General features: G+C 35.2%; 1 protein-coding gene across 1 annotated transcript in view; it reads right to left on the bottom strand.

The window, feature by feature from the left end:
- The window catches only part of TfIIEbeta (transcription factor IIEbeta), a 33,679-nt gene that overhangs the window by 15,664 nt on the left and 732 nt on the right, over positions 1 to 17,283 (bottom strand). Inside the window, exon 2 of the mRNA XM_089101030.1 lies at positions 6,165 to 6,260. Within this exon, the coding sequence (XP_088957156.1) occupies positions 6,165 to 6,260 (96 nt within the window). The remainder of the gene's footprint in view (positions 1 to 6,164; positions 6,261 to 17,283) is intronic.

Below are 17,283 nucleotides of genomic sequence, written 5' to 3'. Positions count from 1 at the left end.
ACTATTTGGTGCATTAAGCAGAATAAAGCATCATGGGCATCCAAAAAAAAAAAAATTGTCTCTTGGACGTATCTTAGGTCTATTGAAACATGATAACCGCAATTTTCACATATTTTAAATTAGTGTTTCAAAATCATGAGGTTTTTAGGACAGAACCATATGTCAGACAAAGTTGCCATGTTGCACCAAGAAAATAAATAAGCTACACTATTTATACTTGACAACGCATTTCGCCAATAAAAGTTTGAACATTAATATTCCGTTGACCCCAAAAACAATTATGCGGAGCTCCCTCGGTGTCAATAAAGTTAATAAAGCAGTCCACAGAGTTAATAAACCGCATAATCTTCTTGACTTTATTGCTGTTGGGAAAAATTTAAACTTGATTTAACTTTTTCAAGAAAATCCACAAAGTTTAGCCAACAGGAGAAGACTTGTGGAAAATTTAAAATAAACCGCATACATATAAGTGTCTACATAATTATATAAATGTGTATGCTAGTTTAAATATTTCGCTTAGTAAAAGAATAAGGGCTTAGAAAATAAAAATCAAACAAGCCATACTTTTCAATTTTAGCCCCATGCAATAATCTTATCTTCTCTTCTCTATTTTCTTTGGGTATATCTTAAATCTGTTGAATACCCAAACTACATTGCTGTTTTCAATAGTTTTTTGATTGCCTGCAAGCAATTCGCTAATTAAGTCTATTTCGATTAAATTACAAACTAGATGGCGATGTTTCTATATTATTATTATTACTATTCATTTCTAACCCACACTATACAGAGGTATAATACGCAGAGTATCACGAAGAAAAACACATAAAAATGCAACGCAAATCAATATAGAAATCAAAGAATACAGATGTGTTATGTGTTACAGAGTAACACATAAAATTTAAAAGAAACTGCAACAAAAGAGAAATAACATAAAAGGAGGGGGAAAAGAAGAATAGGAAAAAAACTTACAACTTGCAGAATCTAATAAGCAGTAAAATACAGAAATATGCACACAAGCTGTCATTATTGTTATCATTAGTTGATTTTACTCACTCTTTACAATACTAAAAATGTGGAGTAACCAATGAGAGAAAAACAAACAAACAAATTACGGAAAAATAACTTACAACTAAAAAAACCTGATGAGGTGATGGTGCGGAGAAATACGGATACAAGCGGTATTTGAAAAATTTCTGTGTAGAGCTTCCAGTTTTTCAGAAATATCAGGAACAAGAAATTTATTAATAATTACCCGGTTTTTAGTCCAAGGTGGAAGAAACAACAAAAAATTACAGAATCTAAAATAATTAATCCGGATTCTTTTTACCTATCTTTCTTAAGAAGGGGAAAAATTACAGAAGCAAAAAGAATTGAATGGTCACAAAAAAATTTATTATATTTACCTCTATTGGCAACAATCTTAGCATATCCTAGTTGAATTTTCTGATTAATATCGGAGAATGTGCGCTGGCGCAAGCCCCGAAGACTATTAGTAATAGAAATACCGAGCCATCGAAGAGAATCTGCGAGAGGGATAGTAAAGCCACTACAACGCAGGGGAGTGCTAGAATTTTTGTTAAAAGAAAGAATTGAGATTTGAAATTTCATTTCTTTTATGTGAGTTCTATCCACTAGGTTATACCTAATGAATTTGGCTATTGTATTTGTAAAGAAAAACAGGTCATTTGTATTTGTCACAATGTGCTTCATTCTTTCACTGCTATCAAATAGTCTGGAACAGTTCAATGACCCTATTTTGAAATGTCCCGTCTGTCCCACTCTCGTAAAAGGCTCGTTTTGAAATATTTAAAACAGTTCATCGCCACTGTTTTATTAACCTTTTCTCATCTTGAAACGATACCTTTGAGCAGGGTTCAGTCAAAACTGAGCGTTCGCTGGTCACTTTGTCTCTCTTGTGAATTAGTAATCAAGCTATGAGTAAAAAGCAACAACAAAATTTGGACTTTTTTGTGGTTGAAATGCGAAAGAAAAACTAAGAACCATTAGTGCACGAAACTGGCAATAGTGTCACCATTAAAAGTGTCTAATTAGTGGAAATACGGGGGGGCAGTTGCCCCCCCCCCAATAATGTGGAGAGAAAAATATTATACATCCCATGCCCTTTGACTATCCAGATATGGACCCTTCTTGCCCCCCCCATCCCCAATAAAAATGCTGGAGATTCACCCCTGCTTACCGCCACTTTTTATTGGGGTTCTAAGGGCATGAGAAACTGCTGGAAAAGGGGCTGTCATTGAGTTAGAATTTCACAAGTGGAAAGACAGTTTTGCTCTATTAAAACATTATGGAGATTCTGAAAGATATAATATGCCAGCATTGACGGAATGTGAGATAACTAGTACAGACACTTCGAGAGCTATAGTAAGTGCCTTAATCCACTCTAGATATCCAGAGGTTCAAGAAAATAGAGATGAATTGAGGTACATTTTTATCTACAGTATCTATAGTAAACTTCGAGCTCTGTAGTAAGTGCCTTAATGCACTCTAGATATCAAGAGGTTCAAGAAAATAGAGATGACTTGAGGTACACTTTTATATCTATAGTATCTATAGTACACTTCGAGATCTATAGTCAGTGCCTTAATCCACTCCAGATATCAAGAGGTTCAAGAAAATAGAGATGAATTGAGGTACATTTTTATCTATAGTACACTTCGAGATCTATATTGAGTGCCTTAATCCACTCTATATATCAAGAGATTCAAGAAAATAGAGATGAATTGAGGTACATTTTTATCTACAGTATCTATAGTAAACTTCGAGCTCTATAGTAAGTGCCTTAATGCACTCTAGATATCAAGATGTTCATGAATACAGTGATGACTTGAGGTACATTTTTATCTGTAGTATCTATAGTACATTTCGAGATCTATAGTAAGTGCCTTAATTAACTCTAGATATCAAGAGGTTCAAGAAAATAGAGATGACTTGAGGTACATTTTTCGCGCTATTTGCTTTCAATGTCGTTAGAGTCTCGCGGGGGGGGGGGGGGTAATGACGAATCAAAAACATCCGCAAACAGGAGTAATTTTTCTGAGCTAATGAAAGAAAATGTTCAAAGGCAACGAAAAGCTGATGGCCAAGCTACATCGCTAAGACAATCGCTATTGCAGTCATCAGTACCAAAACGACGCGGTTATACTGATAGGAAATCTTTTCCACCAAGACGTTTCAAAAGTAAAATCAGCTAATTAATTCATTATTAATCAGCTAATTAATTAGTAAAAGTAAAATCATCTAATTAATTCATTATTCTTGTCAACAAGACAAACGACATCTCGAGAAAAGAATAATTAGTGATCCCAAATATATAAAAAGTGGAAAAGTAGTAGAGCGGCCGGTCGGCTGCTATCAGATGCAAAAATTGAACGCCTAAAGCTTATCCACTTTGATTGGTGAAACTACAGAAAATCTTGCTGTAGATTTTATGCTGTGTATTGCCCAATGTTATGAAGGCGCATCCTTCATAATTGGGGAATTGGAGTGGAGTGGAGATCAGGCGAAGCATAGGGAGAAGGTGCCTCGTGCAGTTTATGTACACTGTCATGTTCACAGATTAAACTTGATTTTGACTGACTTCCTAAAAAACTTCAGCGAGCTTTCAAAATTTTTCTTTACGGTGCAAAGACTTTGCATATTTATATCATGCAGCAAAATTCAACCCGAACTATTTGTTGAATGTCAGTGTATTAGTGGGCAAAAAGAGTTGGAACTTGAGCTGCCTGTCCAAACTCGCTAGTTTTACACGGTTTGCTCTATTCCCAATGTGAAGGCCAGATTTTATTGTGTTGCTGCAGTGCTAGCTGCAGTCTTTGAAAGTTCTGACAGCAAGGCAACATGTGAAGCAAAGATCTTACTGCAGAAAATCAACTTAATCAAATAACCTGAGCAAAACATATCCAAAAAATTGGTTGAATACAACGTCAAGGTTTTACACAACGTCAACGACAAGGAACATAAAGTCAAGGAAACGTCAACGTCAAACGTCAAGGAACATAACGTCAAAAAAACATAACGTCAAGGAACATAACGTCAAGGAATTGGAACCTCCACAATCTAAAACCAGCGCTGTAAGTAAGAAACGTCAAGCTGTTTCCATTCATCTCAAGGATTTCTTTTCAACTCAACAACCAGTAAAGAGCAATGTCAGTCAGCTAGTCAAATCACAAACTGGTAAACTTCTGTATCTGTAGGTATTAAACTGTCTCAGAGGCAAGATAGACTAACGTTTCATGCAAAATTTGCCTCTGCTAACTGCTTTATATGTCTTTGACATCTCAAGTTCCAAATTTCGAAAGTGGAAAGGGTTGTGTATCATTATTAAGGATTTTCAGAGTTAATGGATATACCATAGAGTCCCATCTTTCTTATGTAAAGTTGCACCTTTTAGGGCATGTGAAGCAAGGCTGTGTCCAGGGGGATTAGAAGGTTTGACCTTCCCCCCCCCCCCCGGGAATGTTTTTCCGATTCATAAAAACGTAACAAAAATGAATATAAACAATTTTTGATACATTTTTTAAAGGTTTTGTCCCCCCCCCAATGAAAATCCTGGATACAGCCCTGGTGTGAAGGTTTACCTGCAAAAGACCGTGGAAACTGATATAGACTCAGTGATCTAATGATCATGACCATCAAAAATGAGGATGTAAAGAAACTGGATTTGGATCAATTAGTTGACGATTTCTCAAAATGGCAAATTCGCTGCTTCCCCCCGTTTTATGGGAGGGGCAACTGCCCCTCCCATACCTCGGTTTGCCCCCCCCCCCCTCCTCAGACCATCAACTTAATCAAATAACTTAAGCAAAATATAGCCAAATAATTGATTATACACAATACCAAAAAATCGAAATCTCAACAGTATAAAACCAGTGCTCAAAGTAAGAAAACTCAAGCCATATCCTTTCGTCTCCAGGACCTCTTTTCGGACTCAGCAACAGGTAAAGAGCAATGTCAGTCAGCTAGTCAAATCACAAACAGGTATACTTCTGTACTTAGGTGTATTAGACCGTTTCATAGGCGAGATAGACTAACAATTCATGCAAAATTTGTGTCTGCTAGATACTTTATAAGCCTTTAACCCCTTAAGTTCCAATGTTCTTGAATTTTCGGGAGTGGAAGGGGTTGTGTGTCATTATCACGGGATTCTCAGTGTTAATGGCTATGCCATAGAATCTCATCTTTCTCTTGAAAAGTTACATCTTTTAAAAAATGATATTTTAGAAATGGATCTTAATTTTATCCAATGCCTCAATTGCCAATTCTGCAGTACTAAAGCTGATGAAGCTAGTTGCTGCTTTTTCTGTGGCCAATACCAGCAATGAATGATTCTTCTCAACATTAGGGCATGTGAAGCAAGGCTGCATCCAGGAGGGTTAGAGGGTTTGAACCCATTCTCCCAAAATATTCGTCCGACTTGTAAAAAAACGAAACAAAAATGAATATAAACAACTTTTTGATGCGTTTTGTAAAGTTTTTTTTGTGTAAAATGCTGTGATTCCCAAGGTGGGATCCATGCCACACAGGTGGGGCACTGCAATATTTTGGTGAACCATGGGCAGGACACACACCCTTCAGCTGAATATACTTTAGAGCCTTAACTAAAAGAAAAAAATTCTTGTGAATGATGTCACATTCAAATGCATTTGAGAGCAAAAAAGATGCATGACAGTGTTGCAATGATGTTATACATTGTATAAAAGGTACTGTATCCAGACAATATTTTCCATTAATATTAAATATGCTTAGAGGACAACCCATAAAAAGATACCTAGTTAATGGCCTTTTAAGCTTCCTTCAGGTGAATACACATACAAATTTTTAATAACAAAATTTAAATGTCACAAGGAGTACATCAGGATTTTAGACATGCTATGGTGGGGCATAGCCCAAAATCGGTTGGGAACCACTGCTCTAATGAATCACAGCAAGACCACACCTACCTCTCCTTCAAACAGTCAATAGCCATATCCTTAGCTTCAGCAAAGTAGTGACAACACGATTTAATTTTTAATCTAATGACCTAAACAGGCAAACAAACAAAAAAGATACCTAAAATTATTTATAATGCCCAGCTAAACAGATTCCACTCCAAAGAACTTAAGACTTTGATAAATGTGTTATATATTAGAAGCTTGTATACTAACTTTGAAGCATCTAATTTTGGTGAAGCAAAAGAGGATCTCTTCTTCACTTTGGGTTCTTCTGCTGGAGCCTTTTCTTTCTTCTTTTTGTTCTCCACACTAAAAACAAACAGACCAATAAGTCAAATGCTATCACAATACACAATGAGGATAAATGTAGCCTAGGGGCTTACTAAAGACTAGTTTTAGGAACAAATCAAACATACCAAAATTCAAAATTCTACAAGGAATAGGTATCAGGAGGTCAGAAACCCAAGAAACTATGCTTGTGGTCCCAAATACTTAAAATTGTTAAGGGCTTCTGTGAAACATTTTTAGGGAGAGGGAGGAGGGGGATCCTACCCCCTACACTTAACAATCGTATATCTTTTCTGAGCTTAGTTGACAGTAAACAATCTCTATCTAATGTTCAAATAATTTTCTAGGTGCCAGTAACTAGTACATTATCTTCTGCAAAACAGAATTTACAGAAGAACACTGCAATGACTAAAAATAGGGCACACCTTATCTCTTTCTATTTGATATTTTTGAGGAGGAGGGTCCTAATACCCTCCTATTTGCAGGTACGGACAAATTGGTCACCCACCTTGTTTGATTTTTTAGGGGAGGACGGGATCTAATTGATAAAATTGATGAGAAAACTACTATTTGATATGGCTAAACAAACACCTCTCTTCACAAATACACTTGAAGTAGCTTGCACACATCCCCCTCACCCGCTACCCTCTCCCAAAAAAAGAGCTGTCTGGCATTTTTGCACCCAGGGAAAGATAGGGGAAATTCTGAAGATTGATCAAGGACCTGGATAGAAATTGAAAAGATACAGTTTTTTATATCCTTTAGGGGAAATGGTCTGAATTCTCTGTGATGACCAGACACATCTGCATATATACATAAATTATGTAAATAAATAAATACTATAAATAAATACATTCTGTGTTGTTATGTATGCAGATGAGTTCACTGTTAGCATCCTAAGATTTTATCAAGCTCAAGATGATGAGTTGTGGCCCATGCTAAAAATAAAAAACAAAGCTGCCTCTATTATGCATACACACTAGGGTAGATTACTTTCCCCTAATATTGTTTGAAGAGCCCAGGAAATCTGCAATCCTATGTCTGTAACAGTAGGGGGTTGTGCCCTGGTGTTGCTGATTATTTGATTTAGAACAAGTGCTGGTGGCATGGCTCTGTAAGCTTAGCCAGATTTAACCCAGCTCCAAATGGGCACCTAGAGAAATCCAGGAAAGTTCAACACAAAGGGTATGCTATGGCACAGGGTTGCTGGCCTCCAGCTTGCCATTTCATTTCCTGTCTGAAAGGCTGTAATATGGAGATGAGCACCCCTACTTAGGACTATAGAGCTTAGTGTTGCATCCTTTACCTTTTTTACAAAGAAATTGATGTACTACTAGCTAAGTCAAAAAGAGCCCTTTTTGGCTTGACATTCCTAAAAAAAAACGTAATTTAAAAAAAGGCCTTATTATTATTTTTCTTTCAGTTCTGTCTCTAATCCTTCCTTACAAAATAAATTTTCTTTTACTTCAAAAATATAAAAAACTTTTTAAATTATTGTCTGTTCATTTACTGTAACTTTATCATAGTTGAGTATATTCCCAAATATTCTGCCCATCTCCCTTTAACCCTTCCCTTACCAATAATTGAGTCCTGTTCTTGTCTTTAGCTGGGACACATCCAGGTTGACTGATCCTTCTCAATTTTTTAACACAACAATACAATATTTTACTATTATGCCATCTGGCATAATAGTAAAATATTGTATTGTTGTGTAACTCTTGTTGTTACATTGTTGTATATTGTTGTATAGTTACATTGTTGTGTAACTGTTGTGTACAATACAAAATATTGTATTGTTGTATAATTCCAGATCCTCAGCAATTTTATCCATGGCTTCCATTTCAAACCTCCTTAATTCAAATGTTCATGCTTTCTCTACTTTCCTTACATTCCTATTATTTTCGAAGTTATTTATCACTAAAAAAAACCTCTTGTACAAACCCGTCCCCTTTTCTACCAAGCTTAAAGCATTTTCACTAATATTTTCAGCTATGTTTCTGGGTTTTACAGTAATAGAGCAATTTTATATAGCTATTGTTATATTATATATAACAGTATATTGTTACATTGTATTATATAGCTATTGTTACATAGCTATGTTCTATGTTTCTAGCTTTCCTCCCCAAGACCCCATCTGCTCCTTCGCAAACTATTTTTATAACGTTATTCTATCCATCTTCAAAGTTGTCAGATTTTAAACTTTCTGGTTTCACATTCAAATATTCCTCCTAAGTTTCTCTCAGATTCTCATCCTGGAGTCTATTAATGTCCTAACTTTTTGTAATGTAGGTATCCCTCCTTAAATTTCAGCTTTAGATTAACACTATAATAATAAAAATAATATTAATAATGATTTATTTACCCACCATCTACAAATGATTATAGTGGAGCAAGGAAAAATAAAAGGAAAAAAACTAAATACACCAATAAAAAGAAACGCTTAAGTTATTATTGGAGAAAAACACCGTCTGTTCAGTATCACTTTTACCACAGACCTCACAGATTCTAGACCATTCTTTGACAGGATTCATAATTCCAAATTTTTCAAGACGGGAATTTCAGTGCCGCTTGGGAATAAACAATAGAAACTTTGCATATCTAAAATAGCACTTATTAATTTCGTCTATGTCACTTTCAGCAAGTAGATGAGCCGCACCAGCGAGGTACTTCTATATACTTCTATCTGGTGATCTTTTAGCATAGAAAAAGCACTCCAAAATACGCTAGAATATTGTAGTGATACAACCAGTATTGACATAAAGTGATAAAATCAATAAGGTTGCCTGTGTTGACACTATGTGAGTACCATGTCATTTTATGGGCCATTTTATTACCAAATACTGTAATGTATGGGTTATACCTAAAAAATTGCAGCAGTCTGTAACCATTACTGTTTTTCCCTACACTAAATTTATCTAGGCTAGGACACCATCTATTTCTGTTTCTGCCAACTAGGGCATCAGAATTTCTTAATAAAAATTCCACATTTCTACCTGGGACTAGTGTTGTAAAATGACCATAAAATAAAAACCCAGTAGCCTAAGTAAAATTGGTGAAATAGGTAAAATTGGATAAAATAATGTACTCCATAGGAAATATAGAGTAATATTTCCTAGAGTAAATATTTATATAGAGTAAATATTTAGAGTTAGCTGTAGCTACAAAACCAGTTTACCATTTTTTTTTTTTTTTTTTTTTTTGTCTAAAAAAAGCTTAGTTTTCTTAACTAAGGAAAAGAAAAAACTTTACAATGGGTCTACAAAAGGCCCAAGTTTCAATTCAATTCAATTTTATTCAAGAAAAAAACATAACACAAACATCAATAATAATAAAGATCCTAGAAGATAACTTGTTAAGGACAAAAAAAAGAAAAAATTAAAGCAACACTGAAAAAAAAAAAAAAAAAATAGAAGAATAAAACATGAGTAATTAAACCAAATTGGTTAATAATAGAAAGATTATAACTTGCAGAAACTTGTGGCTAGTTCAACACTGGAGGGTATTTTGTTCCATTGAATAATAGATTTATAAATGGGAGATTGCTGGGCAGCACTAGAAACGCATTTAGGAATTTTAAAGGCTCTATCGGATGAACGGAGACGGTGGGCTTCCGAATTGTTAATATTATAATAGGTTAGTAGTTGAGGTGGAAGATTATTGTGGAAAGCAGAGTAAGCAAGCAATAAGTTTAGTTTTTGTATGTTTTAATCAAGTGGAGCTATGCCAAAATCTGAATACAAATCACGGGTTGGATATAGACGGGGAAGCCGAAAAACTGCTTTAATGGCACGGTTTTGGGCAAATTTGTGTTTTTTAGTGAAGGACCGGTTTGTATTTCCCCAAACTGATCCGCAATAAGAAAGGTAAGGAAAAATAAAGGAATAATAGAGGGTAACTAGGATGTCAGGAGGAAGAAAATAATTCACACGGTTAATCATAGCTACTTGTCTCAGAATTATTGGTGTGATGTAAGAAATATGATTAGAGAATGGCAAGCATGAGTCAATAAATACACCAAGAAACTTGGCAACCTCCACTTGTGGGAGGATGTCGGAGGAGCACCTGAGACCAAGAGCAGGTTGAATTACGTCTTTGTTGTAGGGGGGTCTGAATAATAATATTTGACTTTTTTTGCTATTAATGGTCATGCTATTCATAAGGCACCACGCCTGGACTCTGTTCAGAAGGACTTGGATAGAGGTTATTGCCGATGATAAATTGGTGCCAGTGATGAAGAAGTTGCTATCATCAGCAAATAATACAGGATACACTGAAGGGCCCAGGTCCATAACAAGATCATTGATATATAGGAGAAATAAAATAGACCAAGAACGGAGCCTTGCAGGACACCCCTCCAAACAGGTAAGGGCTGAGAGGATACTCCACCTAGGCTCACACTCTTTACCCTTTCAGATAAATAAGAATCAAACCAAGAGAGGGGAACACCACGAATACCGTAACTATTTAATTTACTTATTAAAATACTATGATCGACTGTGTCGATCATAGTATCGACACAGTGTGTCGAGTTGTGAGCATGAACTGTGTGGCGTTATTTAGAGCATGAGAAGTTGAAAATTTCGGCCTAAAGCCGTATTGGTGAGGAGAAATCAAAGAAACGGAGTGCTGACTGTCAAACAGAAAGGGAGACAGACGTCTGAAGATAATTCTCTCGAGCACTTTAGATATAAAAGGAAGAATTGAGATTGGACGATAATTACCTATCTCAGTTGGATCACCCTTTTTAAGAACTGGAATAACAAGGGCTGACTTTAGTAAATAAGGGAAAACTCCGTGGGTTAAAGACAGATCGGCAATGTGCTTGATGGGCTCGTAAACAAAAGGAGATATGGTCTTCAGGAGCTTATTACTTAATTCAAGACAGTCAGGTGTAAAACTATTAGGGAGAGAACCAATAATTTGAAGTACCTCATTGCTATCAGTTGGGCAGAAAAACATGGATCTAGAATTGAAGCAAGGGAATACAGCCTGTAAGGAGGAGCGGTAGTCAGTATGGGGAACATTAGAAAAATAATTATAAATGCGTCAGGTGCATGTAAAGGGTCAATTAATCTACCATTTGTGTCTTTAAGGCGAATAGGTATAGACTTTGATTTTCTATTTTTTGAGAGTATATCAGTAATGGTGGACCAAATCTTTTTCAGGTTTCCTTTGCAATTGATAATTTTTGTATAATAATAATTTTTCTTTGCTTCACGGATGAGTGTAGTGTATAAGTTTTTATAATGTTTATAATTTGATAGGTCAATATCACTACTGGTCTTACATGCTAACTTATATAATTTGTTTTTACAATATGAGGAGACAATGAGGCTATGTGACATCCAGGGGCATATAGGGATATTTTTCCGGTTAGGTTTACAAATAGGAAAAGTTGAATGGATAATCTCACTTAGCCTTTGCACAAAACCATTTGTGGCAGAATTTACCTCTTGACAATTTAAGACATCGGACCAGTCAGTGGTTCTTAGGCAGTCGATAAAATGGTTATAGTTGCAGAGCTGTAGTTTCTAGTAGGTGCTGAGATATTAATTCTAGAGCGTAGAGGTCGTGGTTGCGAAGGTAGTGACAAGTAAATAGGAAAATTGTCTGACAGATCTGAAAACATTATATTTGAGGACAGGTCATTTCCCAGGGAAGTGTATACAAAAATGTTATCAATTAATGTTGAAGTTGATCTCACAGGATCAACTCTACTGGGGAAAAAAATTGTGGGTAGAAGACCACTCGCAGTTACCAATTCAAAAAAAGTGTCAGATTCAATATTTTTACCAACATTGAGTAGGTTACAACTAAAGTCCCCAAGAACTATTGTCTTTTAATGGGGTAGGTTAATAAAATTAGAGAAATCATCAAACAGATTACAAAAACATGAGGTCGGAAATGGAGGAGGTTTATAAAATAAGGAGAGTATATAGGAATTTTGGTCGATAACTATGTTAACAATTATTGAATAAATACATCTGAGATTTATTTGTCTAGAGAAAATAGATTTGCACTCTGATAGCCTGCTAAAATTTACATTTGAACAGATGTAAAGTGAGATACCCCCAGAACACTTTGTCAATCTCCTGGGCATATGGATTATTTGGTAACCAGGGAGTAAAAAATCCCTAGTGTCATCATTATCAGAAAGCCATGTCTCTGTTAATCCTATTACATCAAAAAGGCAGACACCATTGAATGAAATTAAATCTTTAAACTTGAGCCACTTATCCCGGATGCTTCTGATGTTAAAACAAAGAACATTAAGGGAATTATCATTTACAAGTTTTGGCTTCACATTGGTAGCAAAATCAAGAATATCAAGGTATTTACAACTAGCATGTGTTAAGGTACCAGGGGGACTGCTTATAGGGTTGGCATGCTGATTACTTTTTATATTGGGATAATTAAAAGCAATGTTATTAAAAAGGGATAAATTAGTTAAAAAAAAAGTCACACATTAATTAGTCGTCAGGCATTCTGATTGTGACTCAATCAGCCTATGTTGGCTTAAAACACTCTCAATTTGAATTTCTGCTTTGGAAACTATGGTCTTGCCGAAGTGGGTTTTTGCCAAATTCTTCAGAATAATGCATTTCAACTGATTGGGTAACTCTAATTGGGAGATGAGCATAGAGGTAACTGTAAAGCTGGCTAATTTAAAGTATATGGTTGATTCATCTTCCAAAGCATTTGGAGAAACTGTATGAAATGTGTGGGGAGTAATTCCAGGTAGCTTTGTCAGTCTTGATGTCTTTCTTTGTGAAGGATTTTCCGAAAGGGGGTTATTCAGGGTTTTTTGGGGGGCACTTTGTATCAAGGCGAACCATGGATTAGTTTTATCTCAGATGAAATTATTCTGAAAATTTCCAACACTAGGGGAAGCATTGGGAACTGTTGGTGTCCTGGGGGCTGCTGATGGTATGGGGGTTGCTGGTTGCCTGGGGCCTGTTGGTGGTTCAGGGGCTGTTGGTGGCCTGGGCCTGTTGGGGAACGGACTATTGGTGTCCTTGGGACTTGCATTGCTACAAAAGGAATTGGAAGTTGTTGCTCTTTTGCTATTCTTAGTATCTCTGCCCTTTGTTTATATTTGGGACAGTTTCCTTTATCTGGGGACTGGTGTTTGCCCTTAAAATTAGTACATATTGGGTCAAATTGACGGTTTGACTCATTATGGTCCTTGCCTAGGCAAATCTTACAAATGTTGGAATCCTCTCTGCAGTATTTATCTGAGTGCCCAAGCTTTAGACATTTGGTACATTGTAATGGCTTTTCTTTATAAGGCTTGAAAGATTTTTGTTGGCCAAAGAGGAACACTTTGTCAATATTAAATTGTCCTTGAAGCTCAAACAACACAGTAAAGTTTAAGGTTTCAGTGGTTTCACAACCAAGGGTATGGACACTAGAGACCGGAATGCATTCATCTTTTTTGTTCATCAATGCTTCCATCAGGTCCGACTTTAGAAATGATTTAGGGACATTGCAGAGCACTATCTTTGTTTGTATCAGGCTTGGGGACCACAGATGGGCTGTGACAACAACATTTTCAACACTTTTCAGCTCTATTACCTTTTTCACTGATGTGGGATCATTCAAAAGGATATCTAGGGATCCTGATCAGTTTATATTCATATTAAAGTTGCAACAAATGGTCTTGAAGAGGGAAACTTGCAACTTTGGTAGATCACGGTTGTTAAACAACCAATTATCAGATTGGGGAACTAGTTGAATAATTACTGGGAAATTGGCTGGATTTCTTGAAGAGTTGTTCGTGGTATCAGTTTGATGTATTATTGCTGAATCTGGTGGACTTTTTGTTCTCTGTTTTCTATGCTTAACCGTTTTTACTACCTAAAAGCCTTCTTCATCTTTTTCAGTATCAGTTGTTGAGGGTGATGGACATTGGGTGGCATCCATGTTTAGGGTATGAATACTCTTCAGAGAGGTCACTGGTACAGACGCAGTTGTAGGGAGGGTTCTAGCAAAAGCTTTTGAAGATGGTTGAAATGGTGACTTACTCATATCCCTATCAGGAGGTTGTTTTGGAGGCTCCATTTTTCCAAACATTTGAACTATTCAAAATCACAAATTCAAACACTAATTTGAATTTGTTTCCCAATAAATTCAAAATAATCAACAGTAACGAGAAAAGTACCAATAATCTAGTTTAGTTTTTACTTTTCAGTTCCCAAGAAATTTAAATATTCACTATTTTAACAAAGTTGAATAGGTCAGTTGGCCACCTTAAGTCAAAGTATCCACAAGTCTTATCAAAAACATGAATGACATTGCAAAAATAATGTAAACATGAGTTTACAATATGTTAACAACTAATTGTGAAAGTTGTAACTGGACTCTCATAAGGAAATATGTAATAAAAAAAATTAAAAAAGATGATCAATCTTGATTAATCTTTCTATAAAAATTAATATGCAATACCGCTTTGTGTAAATTAGTGCATTGAAATTTTGTCAACCCAGTCCTTCTTGAATTTGATCAACTATGGTTTCTGAAACAGAACAAAGAGAATATGTCTTGGGTTTATAAACATATATGATGTATAAAATATGTATAATGAGGTTAAATATATATAGTGATTAAAAATATATAATGAGATGCTATACTGCAAGAGAAGGGCTACTTGAATACCAATTTACAACACCCCACAACAAAACTAAGCAAAATTAAAAATTCCACTGCTTCCTTTCAATCTGCTGTATACCCAGTAAAAATCATAATAAAAAATCATATCCAAACCTGTTTCACCCAGTGTCTGGGTGACTTTGTGTAGTGAAAACAACAGAGCACTGTAAAATATAGATATAAAAAATACTGGTAAAATATATAAGATACTTAAATTATGTAAAATAGATAAAATACCAATTTATGGGGATCTGTAAAATTACAGTAAAATACCCAATTTTACCATTTACAACACTACCTGGGACCCTGGCTATTTGTTCCTGAGTCATGACTATTTTCATTAGTCAGTTCTACAGGGGAAAATACTGCTATGGCTGATGCTTCACACTTCTTAGTTGTAAAATTAGTAACTAGTATTCTATCATTAATACCTTTCCAACATAAGCAAGAGTTCAAAGCTCCCTTATTTATCATTAGCCCTACCCCCTGCCTATTCACCCCATCCTTCCTCCCAGAGTAAAAAGATCCTATATCACCTAAATTCATGTTTCCTACCCCTAAGATATGAGTTTAAAAAACTCCTAACAAGTATAGTGAAAAATATTGGAATTTTCTCTCAAAATGTAAGTACAATAGTTGTTTTTTAACATTGTAATGTTCCAAAGTGCAATTTTCAGATAACTTAAATTACTTTAAGCAGTGCAGGCCAGGGACTAACTGGCTAAGCATGACAAGATAAGAGAAATCTCAAAAAAAAGAAAAATGAAGAACAAAAAAAAAACAGCCAGTACAATGAAAATGCAATGCAAGCCCTCAGCACAAAAAAACATCAATAAAATAAATAAAACCAAACTGTAAAAAAAAACACTGAAATAAAAGTAAGACCCTTTTCCTTAGAAAGGGTCTTACTTTGATTTAGTTTTTTTTTCTATTTATTTGGTTTTTGATTATATTAGTGGTTGTTTTTCAGGTCCTTTTTTATTTTTGTACAGATGATGGTCAATTGGAAGTCTTGACAGAAATATTTGTATTGCCTTTTCATTTTCACTGGCTGTAAATATCATTTTTTTTTTTTTTTTCTTCTTGGAGGTTTTGTGTAATTCTGGGCCCATCTTCTTCACAACATGGGTTTCCACACTTAGTGATGCTCTTCTATTAACAAGAGCCAATATACAGCATATGCAATGTCAAGTCTATTACCTCCAACTCAGGACCAATTTGTCCTTTTTTCCATATTTTAGCTGGGGAGAAAGTGAACACATCACTTGATAAATTTTATGCTCTTTCAAAATATGATAATTGCTTCAGAGACAAATTCTTTTTTTGAGTTGTTAGGGGGATCATAAAAGGTATTATAACCTGTTTTTGTCATCACACAAAAAGTGACTGTCACGAAAAATAGATTTGAAAAGTGAAAACATACCATTTGTTTATAAATAAGTAAATAATCTTACTTATTTAAATAATCTAAACTTGCAATAATCTAATTCCACAAAAATTTGAACTCTCAAATATTATTCTTAATGTCAAACATTATTAGACATCATTATGTCTACACATAAGAGGTTGTGTTTTCTGTGAAATAAAAGTTCCAGTAGTCTAATAAGGTAAAATCCTAGTTTAGCTACTTTTCACTATCTTGGAAAGGGGTTAGGTTAGAAAAATGAAAATTTAAGCAATAAATCCAGGGTCAAAAATAAAAAATTCTACTTTAGTTACTTTTGGCTATCTTGGAAAGGGGTTGGGTTAGGAAAATGAAACTTTCAGGGATGGATGTACATGCTAAGGTTTGTCCCAGGAAGATACTTTGAAGTACCTACCTCCACTCATCCCCCCTCTATATAATGGTAAATTACTGCACATTACTAGTTGTTTTTAACTCATATTTCATCCTATATTACTATCATAAATATAAATCACTGCTTACCTTACACAACTTCTGCTTTTAACCTTGTTCATTAAAATATATTCCAAAATCCTATTTAAATCCTAAGCCATTTAATTTTCAACCCATGCCGACTTTCTTTATGGTATATATGAAACCAGGTTTGTTGTGATGTCACACTTGCCTTATCAGAAACCCTTACCCTTAAGGGTAGCAGGCACATGCCAAACAACTCTGTTGATAAGACCATTTAAACTGTATTAATTAGGGAAAGGATTTGACAAGAGAGACCAGTGAAAATAACCTAATCCTTTTTAGAGGACAAATTATGTCATGGGAAGATGTTTTTGAAATTCCCCTTCCACCCAAACTTAAAATTTTCTAAAATTCTACTTTAGAAGCTTTTAAAATATTTCTAAAGTACTAAAAGATAGAGTGCTAAAACATCAGAATCAACTTCAGAGGACATATTATATCACAGGAAGAGGTTTTTGAAATCACCCTTCCCCC

This window comes from Artemia sp. Qi Xiang Cuo, chromosome 15 (assembly GCF_049724085.1).
Source record: "Artemia sp. Qi Xiang Cuo chromosome 15, ASM4972408v1, whole genome shotgun sequence".
NCBI classification, from domain to species: Eukaryota; Metazoa; Arthropoda; class Branchiopoda; order Anostraca; family Artemiidae; genus Artemia; species Artemia sp. Qi Xiang Cuo.
This window is presented reverse-complemented; position numbering and strand designations above follow the sequence as displayed.